Source organism: Gorilla gorilla, chromosome 4 (assembly GCF_029281585.2).
Source record: "Gorilla gorilla gorilla isolate KB3781 chromosome 4, NHGRI_mGorGor1-v2.1_pri, whole genome shotgun sequence".
Lineage (NCBI taxonomy): Eukaryota > Metazoa > Chordata > Mammalia > Primates > Hominidae > Gorilla > Gorilla gorilla.
In genome coordinates, this window is record NC_073228.2 from 142,088,516 (window position 1) to 142,106,397 (window position 17,882).

The following is a 17,882-nucleotide window of genomic DNA, read 5'->3' on the forward strand; positions in this document are numbered from 1 at the left end:
GTAGAGATTGTGACTGACAGGTACAGAAGGGAGCAAGTCACATCAAGACATAAAAGCAAAAGAAGCCAGGACTAAACAAGTAGGAGATTCTTGCCATCACTCTACTCTTAAGATTGTCTCATTCTCTCAGGTCCTCAGTTTCCTTTTCTTCTCCCCATCCTTCTTTCTCCTTTTCACTTCCTCTGAACTGGCTATAATATGAAAGCTAGCGTATTATTTTTTGTCATATCTAATGTTCCCTGCTCTGATTTTTATGGTAGGTGGGCTGAATTCAACAAACATTTATTGACTGTATGCAGAAATTTTACTGGGCATTATGGATATATTAAGGAAAAAAACACAATTCATTAAGGAGTTCACCTCGAATGATTATTAAAAGAAAGAAAAAAGAAGCTTCTAAATAATTATTCTTCTCATATATATTGATTTTTTTTTTTTTTTTTTTGAGATGGAGTCTCACTGTTGCCCAGGCTGGAGCACAGTGGCATGATCTTGGCTCACTGCAACCTCCGCCTCCTGGGTTCAAGCAATTCTCCTGCCTCAGCCTCCCGAGTAGCTGGGATTACAGGTGCCTGCCAAACTAGCTAATTTTTGTATTTTTAGTAGAAACAGGGTTTCACCATGTTGGCCCGGCTGGTCTCGAACTCCTGACCTTATGATCCACCCGCCTTGGCCTCCCAAAGTGCTGGGATTACAGGCGCTGTGAGCCCCCGTGCCCGGCCTTTTTTTTTGAGATGGAGTCTCGCTCTGTCGCCTAGGCTGGAGTGCAGTGGCACGATCTCGGCTCACTGCAACCTCCGCCTCCAGGGTTCACACCATTCTCCTGCCTCAGCCTCCCGAGTAGCTCGGACTACAGGCGCCCGCCACCACACCCAGCTAATTTTTTGTATTTTTAGTAGAGATGGGGTTTCACCGTGTTAGCCAGGATGGTCTCGATCTCCTGACCTCGTGATCCACCTGCCTTGGCCTCTCAAAGTGCTGGGATTACAGGCGTGAGCCACAGCGCCTGGCCTTTTTTTTTCCTTTCTTTTTTTTTTTTTTTTTTTTTTTTAAATAGAGACAGAGTCTCACTGTCTAAAGCCAGATGGGGTTGCCCAGGCTGGACTCGAACCCTGGGTTCGAGCCATCTCCTGCCTCAGCCTCCCAAGTCACTAAGAATACTGAAGCTAGTAATTATGCCTGGCTTCCTTTGATTTTAACTGTCTCTGTTTTAAAAAGAACTGTTAAAAATATGTTTAAAAAAAATAATCGTTGTAGTAGTAGAAACCCCGTCTCTACTAAAAATACAAAAAATTAGCCGGGCATGGTGGCGGGCACCTGTAGTCCCAGCTACTTGGGAGGCTGAGGCAGGAGAATGGTGTAAACCCGGGAGGCAGAGCTTTCAGTGAGCCAATGGCGCCAGCCACTGCACTCCAGCCTGGACGACAGAGCGAGACTCCGTCTCCAAAAAAAAAAAAAAAAAAAAAAAGTACATCTATAAAATGCTAGTCATCAAAAATAATACAAGTTTAAATGTACTAACATGAAAAGATGGCAAAGATATATCATCAAGTTAAAAAAAGGAAGTTAGATAGCACTATGTATAATGATACAGTTTTGGCAAGCAAACAATATAGACATACACATGTAATACATACTTTTTTTTTTTTTTTTTTGAGACGGAGTCTCACTCTATCGCCCAGGCTGGAGTGTAGTGGCGCGATCTTGGCTCACTGCAACCTCCACCTCCCGGGTTCATGTGATTCTTCTGCCTCAACTTCCCAAGCAGCTGGGACTACAGGCACATGCCACCACACCCGGCTAATTTTTGGATTTTTAGTAGAGATGGGATTCCACCATATTGGCCAGGCTGGTCTCAAATACCTCACCTCATGATCTGCCTGCCCTGGCATCCCAAAGTGCTGGGATTACAGGCATGAGCCACCGCGCCCAGCCCCTACACATACATTTTTAATATTTGCACAGAAAAATATCCTGGAATCATGTTCACCAAACAATCTTCAGAGTAGGATTAATCAGTGAGCTTTCACATTCTATGGTATGTATTTGTTACCTTTGGCACTTTTGTATTATTGAGTTTTTGTTTGCTTGTTTGTTTGTTTGTTTGTTTGTTTAAGAGATGGGCTCTCACTCTGTTGCCCAGCCCTGGAGTGCAGTGACGTGATCACAGCTGACTGCTGCCCTGACATCTGGGCTCTCAAGCGATCCTCCCGCCTCAGTCTCCTGAGTAGAGGAAACTAAAGGCATGCACCACCATCCCTAGCTAATTGTGGTTATTTTCACGTGTTACTTATAATAAATATAAATCTTAAAAGAAAAAATGTAGTTAATTCTTACCAATTACACAGCACGTTTCTACACGATATTTATCAATCTCACAGAGGTTATGAGCCAGATAACTCAACTCCGATTTCATGCTCTGGGATAAAAGAAAAAGACAATATAAGCATGAAAAAAGAACTCCCTAAATTATTTTTCCTGTAGCTAATACAAGTGGGTGACAATCCAACCCGGGAGATTAGTGCACAAAAGAGCTTAATCAAATCCAAGCAAGGGAAGCAGCTCACCCTGACATAAAGAAGGTTGGAGAATGTGTCCATATTTTCAATCCTGTAAGGGTCTTGTTTCCTTAGCTCATTAAAAATGGAGAGGGCTTTGTCAATATCTGCAGAAAGAAGATAGTTCAGAAAACAGCACAATGCACCTGTCAGGGTCTGATAGTATTTCATTGTCTTTATTCACTCACCTCTGATATTGTGATAGGCAACTGCAATTTGGGAAACAATATATGAGCTCTTAGAGAAGCCCACATCAATGAGATTCTGATACTTTTGCAGGGCCTCCTCTATCAACTGCAACTCTGTGTATATATGAGCCAGAAAAAACTCTTTCATCCAGGTGTCTGGCAAAGACAGGAACTTCAGCTGGCAGCAGGAGAGAGAGGGACACACTTAATATAACTTGACCTCTCTCTCAAACAAACATCCAGGAACTATCTTTATTATCTAAAGGAATTTATCACTAAAATTTTATTAGAACACCTAGTAATGAAAACAGGACAGTCCAATTAACTGAATATGACTTACAAGCATAATAGGGAGGAATAGCCTAGTTGGGAAAGGCTCCAAAGAAAAGACAGGATTTGAGGTGAGTCTTAGAGAATGGGTAGGATTTGAATACAAAAGGGGAGAGGAAGAGAAAGAAGACAATAGTCTAGACACGGGTAATAGCATAAGGAGAGGCAAAACAGTCATGATGATTGTGAGTGAGTAGGACAAAGAAACTAGCTTGGTTTGCAGGGAGGCTATGTACTGGGAAGTAGCAGAAAAATCAAACTGAACTGGTAGAGCGCATCCTAGGGTACAACAGATAATGGGATACAATAGGGAACCACTGCAAATATTCAGTAAGAGAATGACATGATGACATGGGAGCTTTAAGAATAAGTTTGGAAACAGGCCAGGTGGAATGGCTCAAGCCTGCAACCCCAGCACTTTGGGAGGCTATGGGAGAGGATCCCTTGAGGCCAGGAGTTTGACACCAGCCCTGACAAGAGAGTGAAAACTCATCTCCACAAACAAAAAAAAGAAAGAAATAGTTTGGAAACAGTATGCAGATGACTTGGAAATGGAAGTATAAAAATGGGAACCCTAGATAGAAAGTACCCATTACTTATAAGTAATCCAAATTTGAGATGACAACAGAGATGATAAAGGAAACCAAGAGAAAGAGATGTATACAAGAAACTATGGTTATGTCTCATGACAGACTAGATAAAGGCAGATAAGAGAAAAGGAAGACACAAGTATGACTCTAATGTGTCAAAACTGGATGTCGTTAATAGCGATGCTAGTAAAAGTCTATCAAGTTGGGAGAAATAATTTAGTAGGCAAGACAAGGAATTTGGTTTTGCTATTTTGAATCCAGAGATTGTTTAACAAACCTTCAATGAAAGTCTAGCAGGCAGTTACACATAGGTGAATAAAAGTAAACCAAGATAAGATTTCAGATACAGATTTAGTGACATAAATCATTACTGGGGGAAATCAACAAGACTTTAAGGCCAAAAAAAAGAAGTGTATTGTTGCTTCCATTAACTACTGAAGAACAGCAAAATAAACACTATAGACAATGTCCTCTACTAATGGCTAATAAAATGACTGGAGTTTAAGAACAACTTAGTATACATTATTTCTTTAATAAGCAAATTTCCGAATCTTTACAGAATCCATGACAGCTCAGAAGAGGCCTGAACAATGTTTTTTTGTTTGTTTGTTTGTTTGTTTGAGACAGAGTTTCGCTCTTTCACCCAGGCTAGAGTGAAATAGCACCATCAGGGCTCACTGCAACCTCTGCCCCTCAAGTTCAAGTGATTTTCTTGCCTCAGCCTCCTGAGTAGCTGGGATTACAGGCATCCACCACCACACCTGGTTAATTTTTATATTTTCAGTAGAGACATGGTTTCACCATGTTGACCAGGCTGGTCTTGAACTCCTGACCTCAGGTGATCCACCCACCTTGGCTTCCCAAAGTGCTAGGATTACAGGCATGAGCCACCGTGCCTGGCCATAATGTTTTAATACAATTCTTGATAGCAGAGAAACCTTTCCTATAGCATCTTTAGGATTAGGGGACAAACTACAATAATATTCAGTCTATAAAATAAGTAACAGTAGGCTGGGCGTGGTGGTTCATGCCTGTAATCCCAGCACTTTGGGAGATTGAGGCAGGAGGATCACCTGAGGTCAGGAGTTTGAAGCCAGCCTGGCCGACATGGTGAAACCCCATCTCTACTAAAAATACAAAAATTAGCTGGGGATGGTTGTGCGTGCCTGTAGTCCCAGCTACTTGGGAGGCTGAGGCAGAAGAATTGCTTGAACCTGGGAGGCAGAGGTTGCCGTGAGCCAAGATCGCACCACTGCACTCCAGCCTAGATGAAAGAGCAAGACTCCGTCTCAAACAAAAACAAAAACAAGTCACAATAGAACTGAAATGTGAAAACATGAATATGAAAAAAATATTCTAGTATAACTGGATACAAATCCAACAGCAACTACTGAAAAAGAGCTAGCCATCAGTCTTTCAAACAAAGACTTGCTTCCAAAACAGCGAAAGACACCAGAGGCGCAGCAAAGGGAGAACTATAACCAAAGGCCTGCCAAAACTTTCCCCACCCCTATATTACTACAGAATTACAAAAGGCTTGAAGCAGAGGGTTTTTCACATAGCTCATCACAATTTACCATCTCTTTGTCTGTGATCAGGTTACAGAGTTCTAACCAGGCTCCCCAATGCAAGGGCAAAACATGAGTAGCTTCCACAAACACATCGATGGCCTCTTTAACCAAGTCCAGTTTTCGAAGCACCACACCATACCTGGGAAAAAAAAGAAACAATCACAGAAGTTAATGCTATTTAGTAGCTGCTTTCTACTCAGGAGAATATGTTACAGAAAGTTCCAAATTACTGTAACACTTACAGATAAAGTCCAAATCCATCAAGTTCTCGAGCTTGGTGTTTTTTGCTGAGCTCCACTCTCAATTCTCTAAGAGCCTCATTTTTCACTTGTCCTTTTTCCAGGGGGCCTAGGAAAGAAACAGACTCTCTGTTCTAAGGTTAGGATGCTGGTTTTTATTTTCTTATTTTATTTATTTATTTATTTTTCTAGAGACAGGGTCTTGCTATGTTCCCTAGGCTGGTCTCAAACTCCTGGACTCAAGTGATCCTTCCGCCTCAGACTCCCAAAGTGCTGGGATTATAGGTGTGAGCCACTGCACCCAGCTCATTTTCATATGCATAGATATTCTCTTTAGCATCAATGAAAGTTACACCTGAAACCTCTAGCAAACACAAGGTACCAATGATATCTTACACAACCCATTTACTGTATTCCAGAAATTGCAACTACTAATGGGTTTACAGTCATTCTGTTAGACCCACACAGTTTTTTTTTTATTTGAATTCGTTATGAATGTTTAAAAATCAAAAACCTCAACTAAAACTCTAAATTTCTAGCTTCAGGTTGCAGGGAACAGGGTAGGGCCAAGGGAAGAAAGCCATCACAATACCAACCCCAGATTCCCCCAAGACAGCCCTCAGCTATAGCTGGGTACAAGGTAGCTGAGATAAGCCAGGTGCTTTCCAATTTGTAATGGTTATCCTCAGACCATTCATATTACCTGCCTGGCTGTTGGAGGCATTTAAGTTTGCAACCCTGCTTTTTAGGTCAAAAGGTAAAAGAAAAAAATTCATACCTAAGCTATCAACTGTTTCATCGTCCTTCTTTTTTTCTCCAGACTGTAAGAGAAAATCAACAAATAGGTCTTTTTTCAGTTTATTCTAAAACATACTCTAAAACTAGCAACCTGATCCTACCTAAAGGGCCAAGTTCAACCAAAATGGCATTGACTTTTGGTCACTATTTATTTATTTATTTATTTATTTATTTATTTATTTATTTATTTGAGACAGTCTCACTTTGCTTTGTTGCCCAGGCTGGAGTGCAGTAGCGTGGTTTCAGCTCACTGCAACCTCTGCCTCCCAGGTTCAAGTGATTCTCCAGCCTCAGCCTCCCGAGTAGCTAGGATTACAGGCACCCGCCAACACGCCTGGCTAATTTTTGTATTTTTAGTAGCAATGAGGTTTCATCGTGCTGGTCAGGCTGGTCTCGAACTCCAGACCTCAAGTGATTTGCCCACCTTGGCCTCCCAAAGTGTTGGGATTACAGGCGTGAGCCACTGCGCCCAGCTGGTCACTAATTTCAAATAACTCTTCAGGGGCTCCCTGGCCAAATCTGGAGTTATCTGAGCACCAAAATAATTAAGTAATGAATTATGTACAATTAAAAATATAGGAATCCATGAGTCCATACTGATACTAAATAGATAAATAAATGGGGAAAGGGAGGGAAGGCTCTTTCTTAAAAGTAGAATGCCAAGCATTGAGTAGTAAATGCAGACAGAATGCTAGAGTAGATAATCATCATTTTGAAACATTATAGTAAAGATTGCTTCAGATAAAAATTAACAATGAATACTAAATTTAGAGAAAAATTTGTATGAGGAGCAAGATATCTGCATGGTCTTAAAGTGTTATCCGCACAGATTGTTGATGAGTTGCAAGGGAAATAACAGTAATTACACAGTGGAGAAAATGGATAACATCTTCATCAAATGATCAAAATTAACATTAGCAGTGAGGGGCTTAAAGGCATTGTATAACACTAGATGCGATGCCCTGTGAAAAAACATCAGACATATCCAAAATGAAGAATGTTCTATTAACAAAAGGGAAAGATTCACATACCAAGAATATGTGAAAAAAGGAGGAGAGAGGGAAAGGAAAGGAAGGGGAAATGGAAAGGGAAAAGAAGTCAAACCCACAGAATGTACAACACAGGGTGAACCCTAATGTAAACTGTGGATTTTTGTTGATATGTGTCAATCCTGGTTCACTGATTACAACAAATATATCACACTGGTGCAGGATACTGATGGTGACAGAACCTCTGTGAGAGGGGAGAAGGAGATATATGGGAATTCCTGTACTTTCTGCTCAATTTTGCTGTGAATTTAAAACTGCTCTAAAAAATACTCTATTGATTAAAAAAAAGAAAGAAAGAACAAGAAACAGGGAGGGAAGATTTATAAATTTCAAAAAAAGTCAATGTCATAAAAGACAAATAAGGCTGTTCCAGATTAGTGGAGATTAAAGAGACATGACAACTGATTCTAGATGGTACTGAGGGGGAAATGCTATAGAAGACACTGCTGGCTCAATTGACAAGATTGGAATTCGGCCGGGTGCAGTGGCTCACACCTGTAATCCTAGCACTTGGGGAGGCCGAGGCACGCCGATCACCTGAGGTCAGGAGTTCCAGAGCAGCCTGGTCAACGTGACGAAACCCCGTCCCTACTAAAAAATACAAAAATTAGCCGGGCATGGTGGCGAGCACCTGTAATCCCAGCTACTCAGGAGGCTGAGGCTAGAGAATCACTTGAACCTGGCAGGCGGAGGTTGCAGTGAGCTGAGATCACAACACTGCACTCCAGCCTGGGCGACAGAGCTAGACTCCATCTCAAATAAAAACAAAAAATTGGAATTCAATAATAGATTGACTATAGTATCAAATGCCATATTTAACAATATGGTGTGAAATTTACTAAAGTTGATAACTATGTTGTGGTTATTTAAGAAAATGTCCTTATTCTAAAGAGAACAAATTGAAGCATTTGGGGTAAAGAATGATGATATCTGCAACTTATTCTCAAATGGTTCAGAGTAAAACAATTCCATGTGTATGCACACATTGTGTAGAGATAAAGTAGAGAGAAATGATAAAGCAAATAGGATTAATGTTCACAATAGGCAAAACTGTATAAAGAGTACATAAGTGCTGGGCACAGTGGCTCACGCCTGTAATCCCAGCACTTTGGGAGGCCAAGGCAGGTGGATCACCTGAGGTCAGGAGTTCGAGACCAGCCTGACCAATATGATGAAACCCCATCTCCACTAAAATTACAAAAATTAACTGGACATGCTGGCATGCACCTGTAGTCCCAGCTACTTGGGAGGCTGAGGTAAGAGAAAGGCTTGAACCCGGGAGGCAGAGGTTGCAGTGAGTTGAGATCGCACCACTGCACTCCAGCCTGGGTGACAGAGAAAGACTCCATTTCAAAAAAAAAAAAAAGTACATAAGTATTCTTTGTACTATTCTTATTCTCGCAACTTGTCAATTTGGAATCATTTTCAAATAAAAGGTTAAAAAGCAAAGTAAACATTCAGACTCTCTTTTTTCTTTCTTTCTTTCTTTTTTTTTTTTTTTTGGAGACGGAGTATCACTCTGTTGCCCAGGCTGGAGTGCAGTGGTATGATCTCGGCTCACTGCAAGCTCCACCCTCCGGGTTCACGCCATTCTCCTGCCTCAGCCTCCCGAGTAGCTGGGACTACAGGCTCCCGCCACTGCGCCCAGCTAATTTTTTGTATTTTTAGTAGAGACGGGGTTTCACTGTGGTCTTGATCTCCTGACCTTGTGATCCGCCCGCCTCTGCCTCCCAAAGTGCTGGGATTACAGGCGTGAGCCACCGCGCCCAGACTTTTTCTTTCTTTTTTTTTTTTTTTGGCGACAGGGTCTTGCTCTGTTGCCCAGGCTGGAGTATAGTGGTACAATCTTGGCTCACTGTAACCTCCACCACCTGGGCTCAAGCGATCCTCCTATCTCAGCCTCCCAAGTAGCTGGGGCCACAGGCACACACCACCACACCTGGCTAATTATTGTATTTTTTGTAGAGACGGGGTTTCACCATGCCGCCCAGGCTTCCTTTTATATTTTATATATTTGCCTTAAGGAACTTTATTTTATCCCAAACTTCAGCAAATGCTGGTTCTATTCTACCATAACTCATTCAAATTAGTGCTTCTACACAGGTATAGATTGTATGTGAAAGATTAACTTTTTAAATCCCATAATTTCAAAATATCTTTCTTAAACTCATGGAGATAAGCAAACTGTGGTATATAAATACAATGGAATATTATTAAACTTTAAAAAAGGAAATTCTTATATATGCTACAACATGGATGAAACTTGACAGCATTATGGTAAGTGAAATAAGCCAGTCACAAAGAGACTAATACTGCATGATTCCACTTATGTAAGGTACTTAGAGTAGTCCAGATCATAGAAACAGAAAATAGAATAGTGGTTGCCAAGGGGTCCACCTTGGGGAAAGTGAAAAATGGAGAGTTATTGTTTAATGGGTATAGAATTTTAGTTTTACAAGATAAAAAATGTTCTAGAGATGGGTGGTGGTGATGGTTGCACATTATGAATTCATTTAATAACACTGAACTGTACACTTTAAAAATGTTAAAATGGTAAATTGGAAAAAAAAAAAAAAACAAAGATGACTTAAACATAGTCCATAACTGCAAGAATTTACCACGCTTGACAAATACAAGCTATGCTAATAGTTGATCAACCTAAATCATAAAATCTGAAATCTGCATTGCTCCAAAACCCAAAACTTTTTCAGCACCAATGACACTCAAAGCACCAATGACACTCACTGCAGCATTTTTTATTTCAACCAGTAAGTATAATGCAAATATACCAAAATCTGAAAAAAATCTGAAATCTGAAACACTTTTGGTCCCAAGCATTTCAAATAAGGGATACTCAACCTGTACTAGGAAATAAGAAGTATATAAAATTTTTTTTATCAATTTATATAGATAACAACTAAGAAAAAGTAGGAAAGTAAATTCATAATGTTTCAAAGTAAAATAATAAATTGTACTTATTATTCAATACAGTATTAAGTTGGTTTACTTGCATTGTCCTTTACAGTCATACTTTTTAATAGCCATGAAAGAAAAACAATAAATATACTATAAACATGATAAATGAATTTATAAATTTAAAAGTCAGCCCAGGCTTTTTAACTTAATTCTTACACAATAATATTAATTCACAGGCATGAAGAACCTTATATAACCTAAAGTAAATAACCAGGTTGTTACTTATCCTGTTAGTCATTCCTAAGAATATTTTCTTCTCTACCATCCTTTTTAACTTTATTTATGATATATTTTTTTAATTATTGCTATGTATAAAGTACATTCATTCAGTGGCCCATTGCTAAGCTATTTAAAAGATTTAACTTTTCCATTGGTTCTAAATATGGATGTTTCACTAAAGGCAGAATGACATTTTAAAATGGCCCTCACCAGATATCTGGAATACATATACAGAAAATAGGCTTTCTTGCTATTGCAGCCATGCAGGAAATGTGCTGCCCGATCATACTCTTTAACGTCAAAGTAGGCCTTGGCCAGGGTATAGGCATCCATATCCTGGGCATCTTCCTAAAAAAGAAACAAGCTTATGTAAGTGGTTGGGAATAGGACAACAAAACTTCAAATCTAAAAAGTATATTCGTTAATTTCAAGATGTAAGAGAAAAATGATTGTTTTCTTCCTCCTAAAAACCTAGAATATGTAGATGCATTATATATAATTTTATAATTTATTTTATTACCAAGTAAGCCCATAGAACTCTTTTTTTTTTTTTTTTGAGACAGAGCCTCACTCTGTCACCCAGGCTGGAGTGCAGTGGTGCAATCTCAGCTCACTGCAACCTCTGCCTCCCAGGTTCAAGTGATTATTGTGCCTCAGCTGCCAGAGTAGCTGGGATTACAGGTGTGAGCCACCACTTCCAGCTAATTTTTGTATTTTTAGTAGTGATGGGGTTTCGCCATGTTGGCCAGGCTGGTCTCAAACTCAGGGCCTCAAGTAATCTGCCTGCCTCGGCTTCCCAAAGTGCTGGAATTACAGGTATGAGCAACCGCACCCGGCCAAGTTTTTCTTTCTAATTTTTTCAAAATAAAAAGATGGAGAAAAAAGAAAACTTTAAAAAACTAAACGAACACACTCATAAATGTGTATTGTTTCTATAAATGTAGTAGAAAGTTGAATAGGCTTTGGTGTTAAGGACCTAGATTCAAATTCTGACTTTTTGATTTCCTGGTTTCAGGACATTGGTAGGGAGGTTACTTAGCTTCTCTTAGCATCCATTTCTTCATCTGTAAAATGAAGCCAATAATACTGACCTTACAGATTTGACTTGAGGAAAATGTGAGTCACATAAAATATCCAGTATTAATACTGGCATTCTATTCCTTCTCCTGTCTTTTACATTCCTACATAAATGCAATGTACGTGCAATTACTTATATTTTTTGTACTTCAATAAAGTTTTGTCATAATTTAGTATTGCTGAAGGCACAGAACACAACTGTAATTCTCTATTTAAAAAAAAAATTAGATAATGTCACATTTAAGTTAAAAATATACAATCCTTGGCTGAGCGCAGTGGCTGTAATCCCAGCACTGTGGGAGACCAGGGCAAGAGGATGGCTTGAACTCAGGAGTTCAGGACCGGCCTGGGCAATGTGGCGAGACCCTGCCTCTACTAAAAATACAAAAAAATAGTTGGGCATGGTACTATGTGCCGGGGGTCCCAGCTACTTGGGAGGCTGAGCCTTGTTGCAGTGAGCCAAGATCGCGCCACATCACTTCAACCTGGTGACATAGCAAGACTCTGTCTCAAAAAAAAACAAAAAACAAAAATTCAATCTCCCAAATTCTTTTTTTTTTTTGAGACAGAGCCTCGCTCTGTCGCCTAGGATGGAATGCAGTGGTGCGATCTTGGCTGACTGTAACCTCCACCTTCTAGGTTCAAGCAATTCTCCTGCCTCGGCCTCCCTAGCAGCTGGGATTACAGGCGCCCGCCACCATGCCTGGCTAATTTCTGTATTTTAGTAGAGACGGAGTTTCACCAGGCTGGTCTTGAACTCCTGACCTCAAGCGATCCACCCGCCTTGAACTCACGGCAGAGTGCTGGGATTACAGGCATGAGCCACCACGCCCGGCCCAATCCTCCAAATTCTAAGGATGAGTTAATTAAAATTTGAATAACTGTGTTTTCCTCATCTTTCTTGCCCCAAATATCACCAGAACAAAACTGGAACCAAAACATATTCAGTGCTTTCTTCATTAGATCAACATGTCCTAAATACGACCATTTGATTTAAGATTCTGGAGGCCCTTCTCATATCAACTCACCACTTGTTTATTTCTTTCCCCCCAACTCTTTCATCTGCATTATGCCTTTTTGAGTAAGAAATACTTGTTATTGTTGAATGGGACAAAAAATCAAGAAAGGCATCATCAGGAAAACAAAATGGATTATAATGAAAAGCATTCAGATTATACAAGACTATGTATACATGCATACTATAGGCCCAGCATAAAATATATTCATAACAGTCTATATATCCTTATAATTCAGAAAGTTTTACTATTTGGATTATATAATCTTAAATTTTTTTGTTTCATTCTTGCTTATGGGAAGAATCTGGAATGTTCTACTGAAAATTACATGTAATTTAGAGGCATTTAGCATTTGGATGAGTTTTGTTTCGTTTTGAGACAGGATCTCACTCTGTCTCCTGGGCTGCAGTGTAGTGGCGCAATCTCAAATCACTCCAACCTCAGCCTCCTGGGCTCAAGTGATCCTCCTCCCACCTCAGCCTCTGAAGTCACTGGGTCCACAGGTGCGTGCCACCGCACCACCATGTATTTCTAGTACAGATATGGTTTCACTATGCTGCTCAGGCTGGTCTGGAACTCCTGGCCTCAAGCAGTCCTCCCAAAGTGCTGGGATTACAGGCATGGGCCACCATGCTCAGCCAGGTTGAGTTTTTAAACCAAGAAGCCACAGTTGGTCCTAGTCACATCTTATATTCAGGAAAGCTAAGCTTCAGGGCCGGGTGTGGTGGCTCATGCCTGTAATCCCAGCACTTTGGGAGGCTAAGACAGGTGGATCACCTGAGGTCAAGAGTTCAAGATCAGCCTAGCCAACATGGTGAAACCCCATCTCTACTAAAAATACAAAAAAGTAGCCAGGTGTGGTGGTGAGCACCTGTAATCCCAGCTACTTGGGAGGCTGAGGCAGGAGAATCACTTGAACCTGGGAGGTGGAGGTTGCAGTAAGTGGAGATCATGCCATTGCACTCCAGCCTGGGCAACAGAGTGAGACTCAAAAAAAAAAAAAAGAAAAGAAAAGAAAAGAAAAGCTTCAAGTCCAAGACAAAGGATAACGAGTTTAAGGCCTTATATGACATGCTTCCTTGGTAATGTTTATAAAACACTGAGAGTAAGCAAGCCGGGTGTGGTGGCTCACACCTGTAATCCTAGCACTTTGGGAGGCCGAGGTGGGTGGATCACCTAAGGTCAGCAGTTTGAGGCCAGCCTGGCCAACATGGTGAAACCTCGTCTCTATTAAAAATACAAAAATTAGCCGGGCGTGGTGGCACATTCAGTAATCCCGGCTATTCGGGAGGCTGAGGCAGGAGAATCACTGAAACCCAGGAGCCAGAGGTTGCAGTGAACCGATATCAGGCCATTGCACCCCAGCCTGGGTAATACAGCAAAACTCCGTCTCAAAAAAAAAAAAAAAAAAAATTGAGAGTAAGCTATAACAAACATCTACTACGTAGATTGAGCAAGCATAATACTCTTGCATTTTAATAACTTTAAATATCACAGTTATGGCTGAGAGCAGTGAATCATGCATGTAATCCCAGCACAGCACTTTGGGAGGCTGAGAGGGGTGGATCACTTGAGGTCAGGAGTTCGAGACCAGCCTGGCCAACACGGTGAAACCTCCTCTCTACTAAAAATACAAAAAAATTAGCCAGGTGTTGTGGCATGCACCTGTAATCCCAGCTACTCAGGAGGCTGGGACAGGAGAATTGCTTGAACCTGGGAGGTGGAGGTTGCAGTGAGCCAAGATTGAGCCACTGCACTCCAGCCTGGGTAACAGTGCAAGACTCTGTCTCAAAAAAAAAAAAAAAATTCACGGTTTTGGCCAGGCACGGTGGCTCACACCTGTAACCCCAGCACCCTGGGATGCCTCGGTGGGTGGATCAACTGAGTTCAGGAGTTCAAACCAGCCTGGCCAACACGGTGAAACCCCATCTCTACTAAAAATACAAAAAATTAGCTGGGTGTGGTGGCACACGCCTGTAGTCCCAGCTACTCAGGAGGCTGAGGAAGGAGAATCCCTTGAACCTGGGAGGCAGAGGCTGCAGTGAGCCGAGATCAAACTACTGCATTCCAGCCTGGGTGACAGAGCAACATTCCATCTCAAAAAAATAAATAAACAAAATAAAGTAAATAAATCACAGTTTTAAGGTTTACTCTAGTTTACACTTTAGATCAAAACATTACTCGGGTTTTTCAGAGATAGTCCCTAGAGAAGACCTGAAAACACTAAGTACACAACAAATTGGTAAAGAGGCTGCTGAATCAATCATTCTCACAGCAAACTGAAAGCTATTCAACAAACCAATAGCTAATACTTCACAATAATTCAATAATGGTCAGGTTTCTGCAATGTCTGTAAAATCCCTGTATATAATACAAACCCTCAGGAGAGGGTGATATTTACTGAGGCTCTACCTCTCAATAAATATGCTTTATTTACTCATTCAATAGTTATTTATCCTATTTAGGGAACACTTATACATTGTTAGTGGAACTGTAAGTTAGTTCAGCCTCTGAACTAACAGAGTTCATAGATTTTTCAAAGAACTAAAAACAGAATTACCATTTGACTCAGCAATCCCATTACTGGGTATATACCCAAAGGAAAATAAATTATTCTACCAAAAAAACATCTGCACTCGCATGTTTACCACAGCACTATTCACAATGGCAAAGACATGGAATCAATCTAGGTGCCCATCAATGGTGCACTAAAGAAAATGTGGTACATATACACCATGGAATACGACACAGCCATAAAGAAGAACAAAATCATGTCCTTTGCAGTAACATGGATGCAGCTAGAGGCCATTACCCAAAGTGAATTAACACAGAAATAGAAACCCAAATACAGCATGTTCTCACTTACAAGTGGAAGCTGATCACTGGGTACACACGGACTTAAAGATGGGAACAACAGACACGGGGGACTACAAAAGTGGGGAAGGAGGAAAGCAAAGGGTGAAAACTATCTGGCCAGGTGCAGTGGCTCACGCCTGTAATCCCAGCACTTTGAGAGGCCAAGGCAGGTGGATCACCTGAAGTCAGGAGTTCCAGACCAGCCTGGTAAACATGGTGAAACCCTGTCCCTACTAAAAATACAAAAAGTTAGCCGGGCGTGGTGACGGATGCCTGTAATCCGAGCTACTCGGGAGGTTGAGGCAGGAGAACTGCTTGAACCTGGGAGGCAGACGTTGCAGTGAGCCATCATGCCATTGCACTCCAGCCTGGGCAACAAGAGCAAGACTCCGTCTCAAAAAAAAAAAAAAAGTAAAATAAAATAAAACTGTCTATCAGGTATTATGTTCACTATTTGGGTGATGGGTTCAACTGAAGCCCAACCTCAGAATCACACAACATATCCATGTAGCAAATCTGCACAGGTAACCCCTGAATCTAAAATTTAAACAACAAAAACAATTATTTATCCTATTCAGGACCAACGATGGGCCTAGGCATTATGAAAGTGGGCACAAGAGTAAAAGCTAATGAGACAGATATAAACTGCATTGACTCAAAAAATTTACCTAAGAGTATACCGTATGCTTTACACTTATTGCTTTATTTAATCTTCTTGAAAACGCAGCAATTATTAACATTATCTATAGATGAGAAGGCTGTCACTTAGAAATCATTTGCCCACATTGGTGCTACTAATAAAGAACTTGACCGAAATATGTATGCAAGCACCAGGCACACTCCTAAGCGGTCTATATTATTATCTCATTGACTTCTCTCAATATCCCCATTGAGTAGATACTATTACTGTCGTCACTGCACAGATGAGGAAACTGGCTCAGAAGGTTAAGTTGCCAAAGGTCATTTGAACCCAGAGTCGTCTCAACCCAGCACCCAAACTTAACCATTATTTGCTATGCTGATCAGACAACAGTGTAGGTATTGTAAAAACTTTATTTATTTATTTATTAATTTATTTTGAGACAGTGTCCCGCTCTGCCCTCAGGCTGGAGTGCAATGGCGCGATCTCAGCTCACGGCAACCTTCGCCTCCCGGGTTTAAGCGATTCTCCTGTCTCAGCCTCCCGAGTAACTGGGATTACAGGCGCGCGCCACCATGTCCGGCTAATTTTGTATTTTTACTAGAGACGGGGTTTCACCGTGTTGGCCAGGCTGGTCTCAACTCCTAACCTCGTGATCCGCCCACCTCGGCCTCCTAAAGTGTTGGGATTACAGGCGTGAGCCACCGCGCCAGACCAAAACTTTTGATTCTTCTCATCCTTTTGGGTATTATGAGATATCCTTATAATAATTCCTTATAATAATATTTACTATTATGAGGCACTCTTATGTCTAGCTTTGGCTATAAGCCCTAAAAGGCTGAAATCATAAGCAGTAATTGTTTACTAATTCTCCCCAGCTTTAAATAAGAGCACCACCAAGTCTTTCAAAGCTCAAGAAAACTAAATGGATAAAATCATTTAAAACACTCAGCTCTTTGAATGCCTGAATTCCCTCTACAAACATTTCTGCTAAGCAGTTTGCTCTCCTCCAATGACAGGGCACTCAGTGGCTCTTGAGGCACACCACTGGGTTGATGGGGAGCGCTCACTGTAAACATGTCCTTACCTCTGTAATAGGCGGAGGCGGTTGCAGCTCGGCCAGAGGCAATGCAGGAAGAGAGAAAGCCAACTCCGCCGACCTGGAACACCCACACAAACTAGATCAGCTCGACAAGCCCCCCAAGGCCAAGGATCCAAGCCCCGTCCCTTCCCACTCCAACATCTCACCATTTGCTACTGTGTAGTAGGCCCCGCTCCCGGGTAAGGCCCGCAATAAGCAGCAGTTGCTTTTTAATTTCCCGCAAATCTGAGAAATCGCTGTTTATGGACAGGACAGGCGCCACTGCCGCCGTCACAGCCACCGGGACTATGGAAGTACTCGCAGCCATTTTCCCGACTCGGGCCACTCCAGCCAATCATCGGCGATAATACTGGCTGCCCATCTGCACCAAAAATATCTGCCTGTCATTGGCCGACTCTTGCTCCGGAAAAACCAATCATAGGTCTTATTTCTGAAACGTCACGAAGAGGCGGGGAAAAAGAAACAACTACATCCCCAAATGGCCAAGAGCTACTGAGGCGGGAAAATTAGAAAATAGGCGGGGCGAGGGAGAAGCCACGACCTCTGGGCGGGGCGGGGAAGAGGGGAATGAGTGACTGGGAAAAGTAAACTGGGAAGCTAGGGGTGGGAGTAGGGGCAAGAAAGGGTGGAGAAGGGAGAGTACCTTTCACTTTAGGGGTGATGTGATTGGATG

The 17,882-nt window shown here is 41.4% G+C and overlaps 1 protein-coding gene across 1 annotated transcript in view; it reads right to left on the reverse strand.

Annotated features, from left to right (window-relative positions):
• Nucleotides 1-17,587, reverse strand: part of CDC23 (cell division cycle 23) — a 25,548-nt gene extending 7,961 nt beyond the window's left edge. Inside the window, exons 1-9 of the mRNA XM_019027328.4 lie at nt 17,356-17,587; nt 17,195-17,267; nt 10,729-10,866; nt 6,255-6,297; nt 5,480-5,585; nt 5,244-5,376; nt 2,747-2,924; nt 2,568-2,665; nt 2,338-2,419 (exon numbers count right to left, since the gene is read on the reverse strand). Of these exons, the coding sequence (XP_018882873.1) occupies nt 2,338-2,419; nt 2,568-2,665; nt 2,747-2,924; nt 5,244-5,376; nt 5,480-5,585; nt 6,255-6,297; nt 10,729-10,866; nt 17,195-17,267; nt 17,356-17,516 (1,012 nt within the window). The 5' untranslated portion in view covers nt 17,517-17,587. The remainder of the gene's footprint in view (nt 1-2,337; nt 2,420-2,567; nt 2,666-2,746; nt 2,925-5,243; nt 5,377-5,479; nt 5,586-6,254; nt 6,298-10,728; nt 10,867-17,194; nt 17,268-17,355) is intronic.
• Nucleotides 17,588-17,882: the final 295 nt, after the last annotated feature.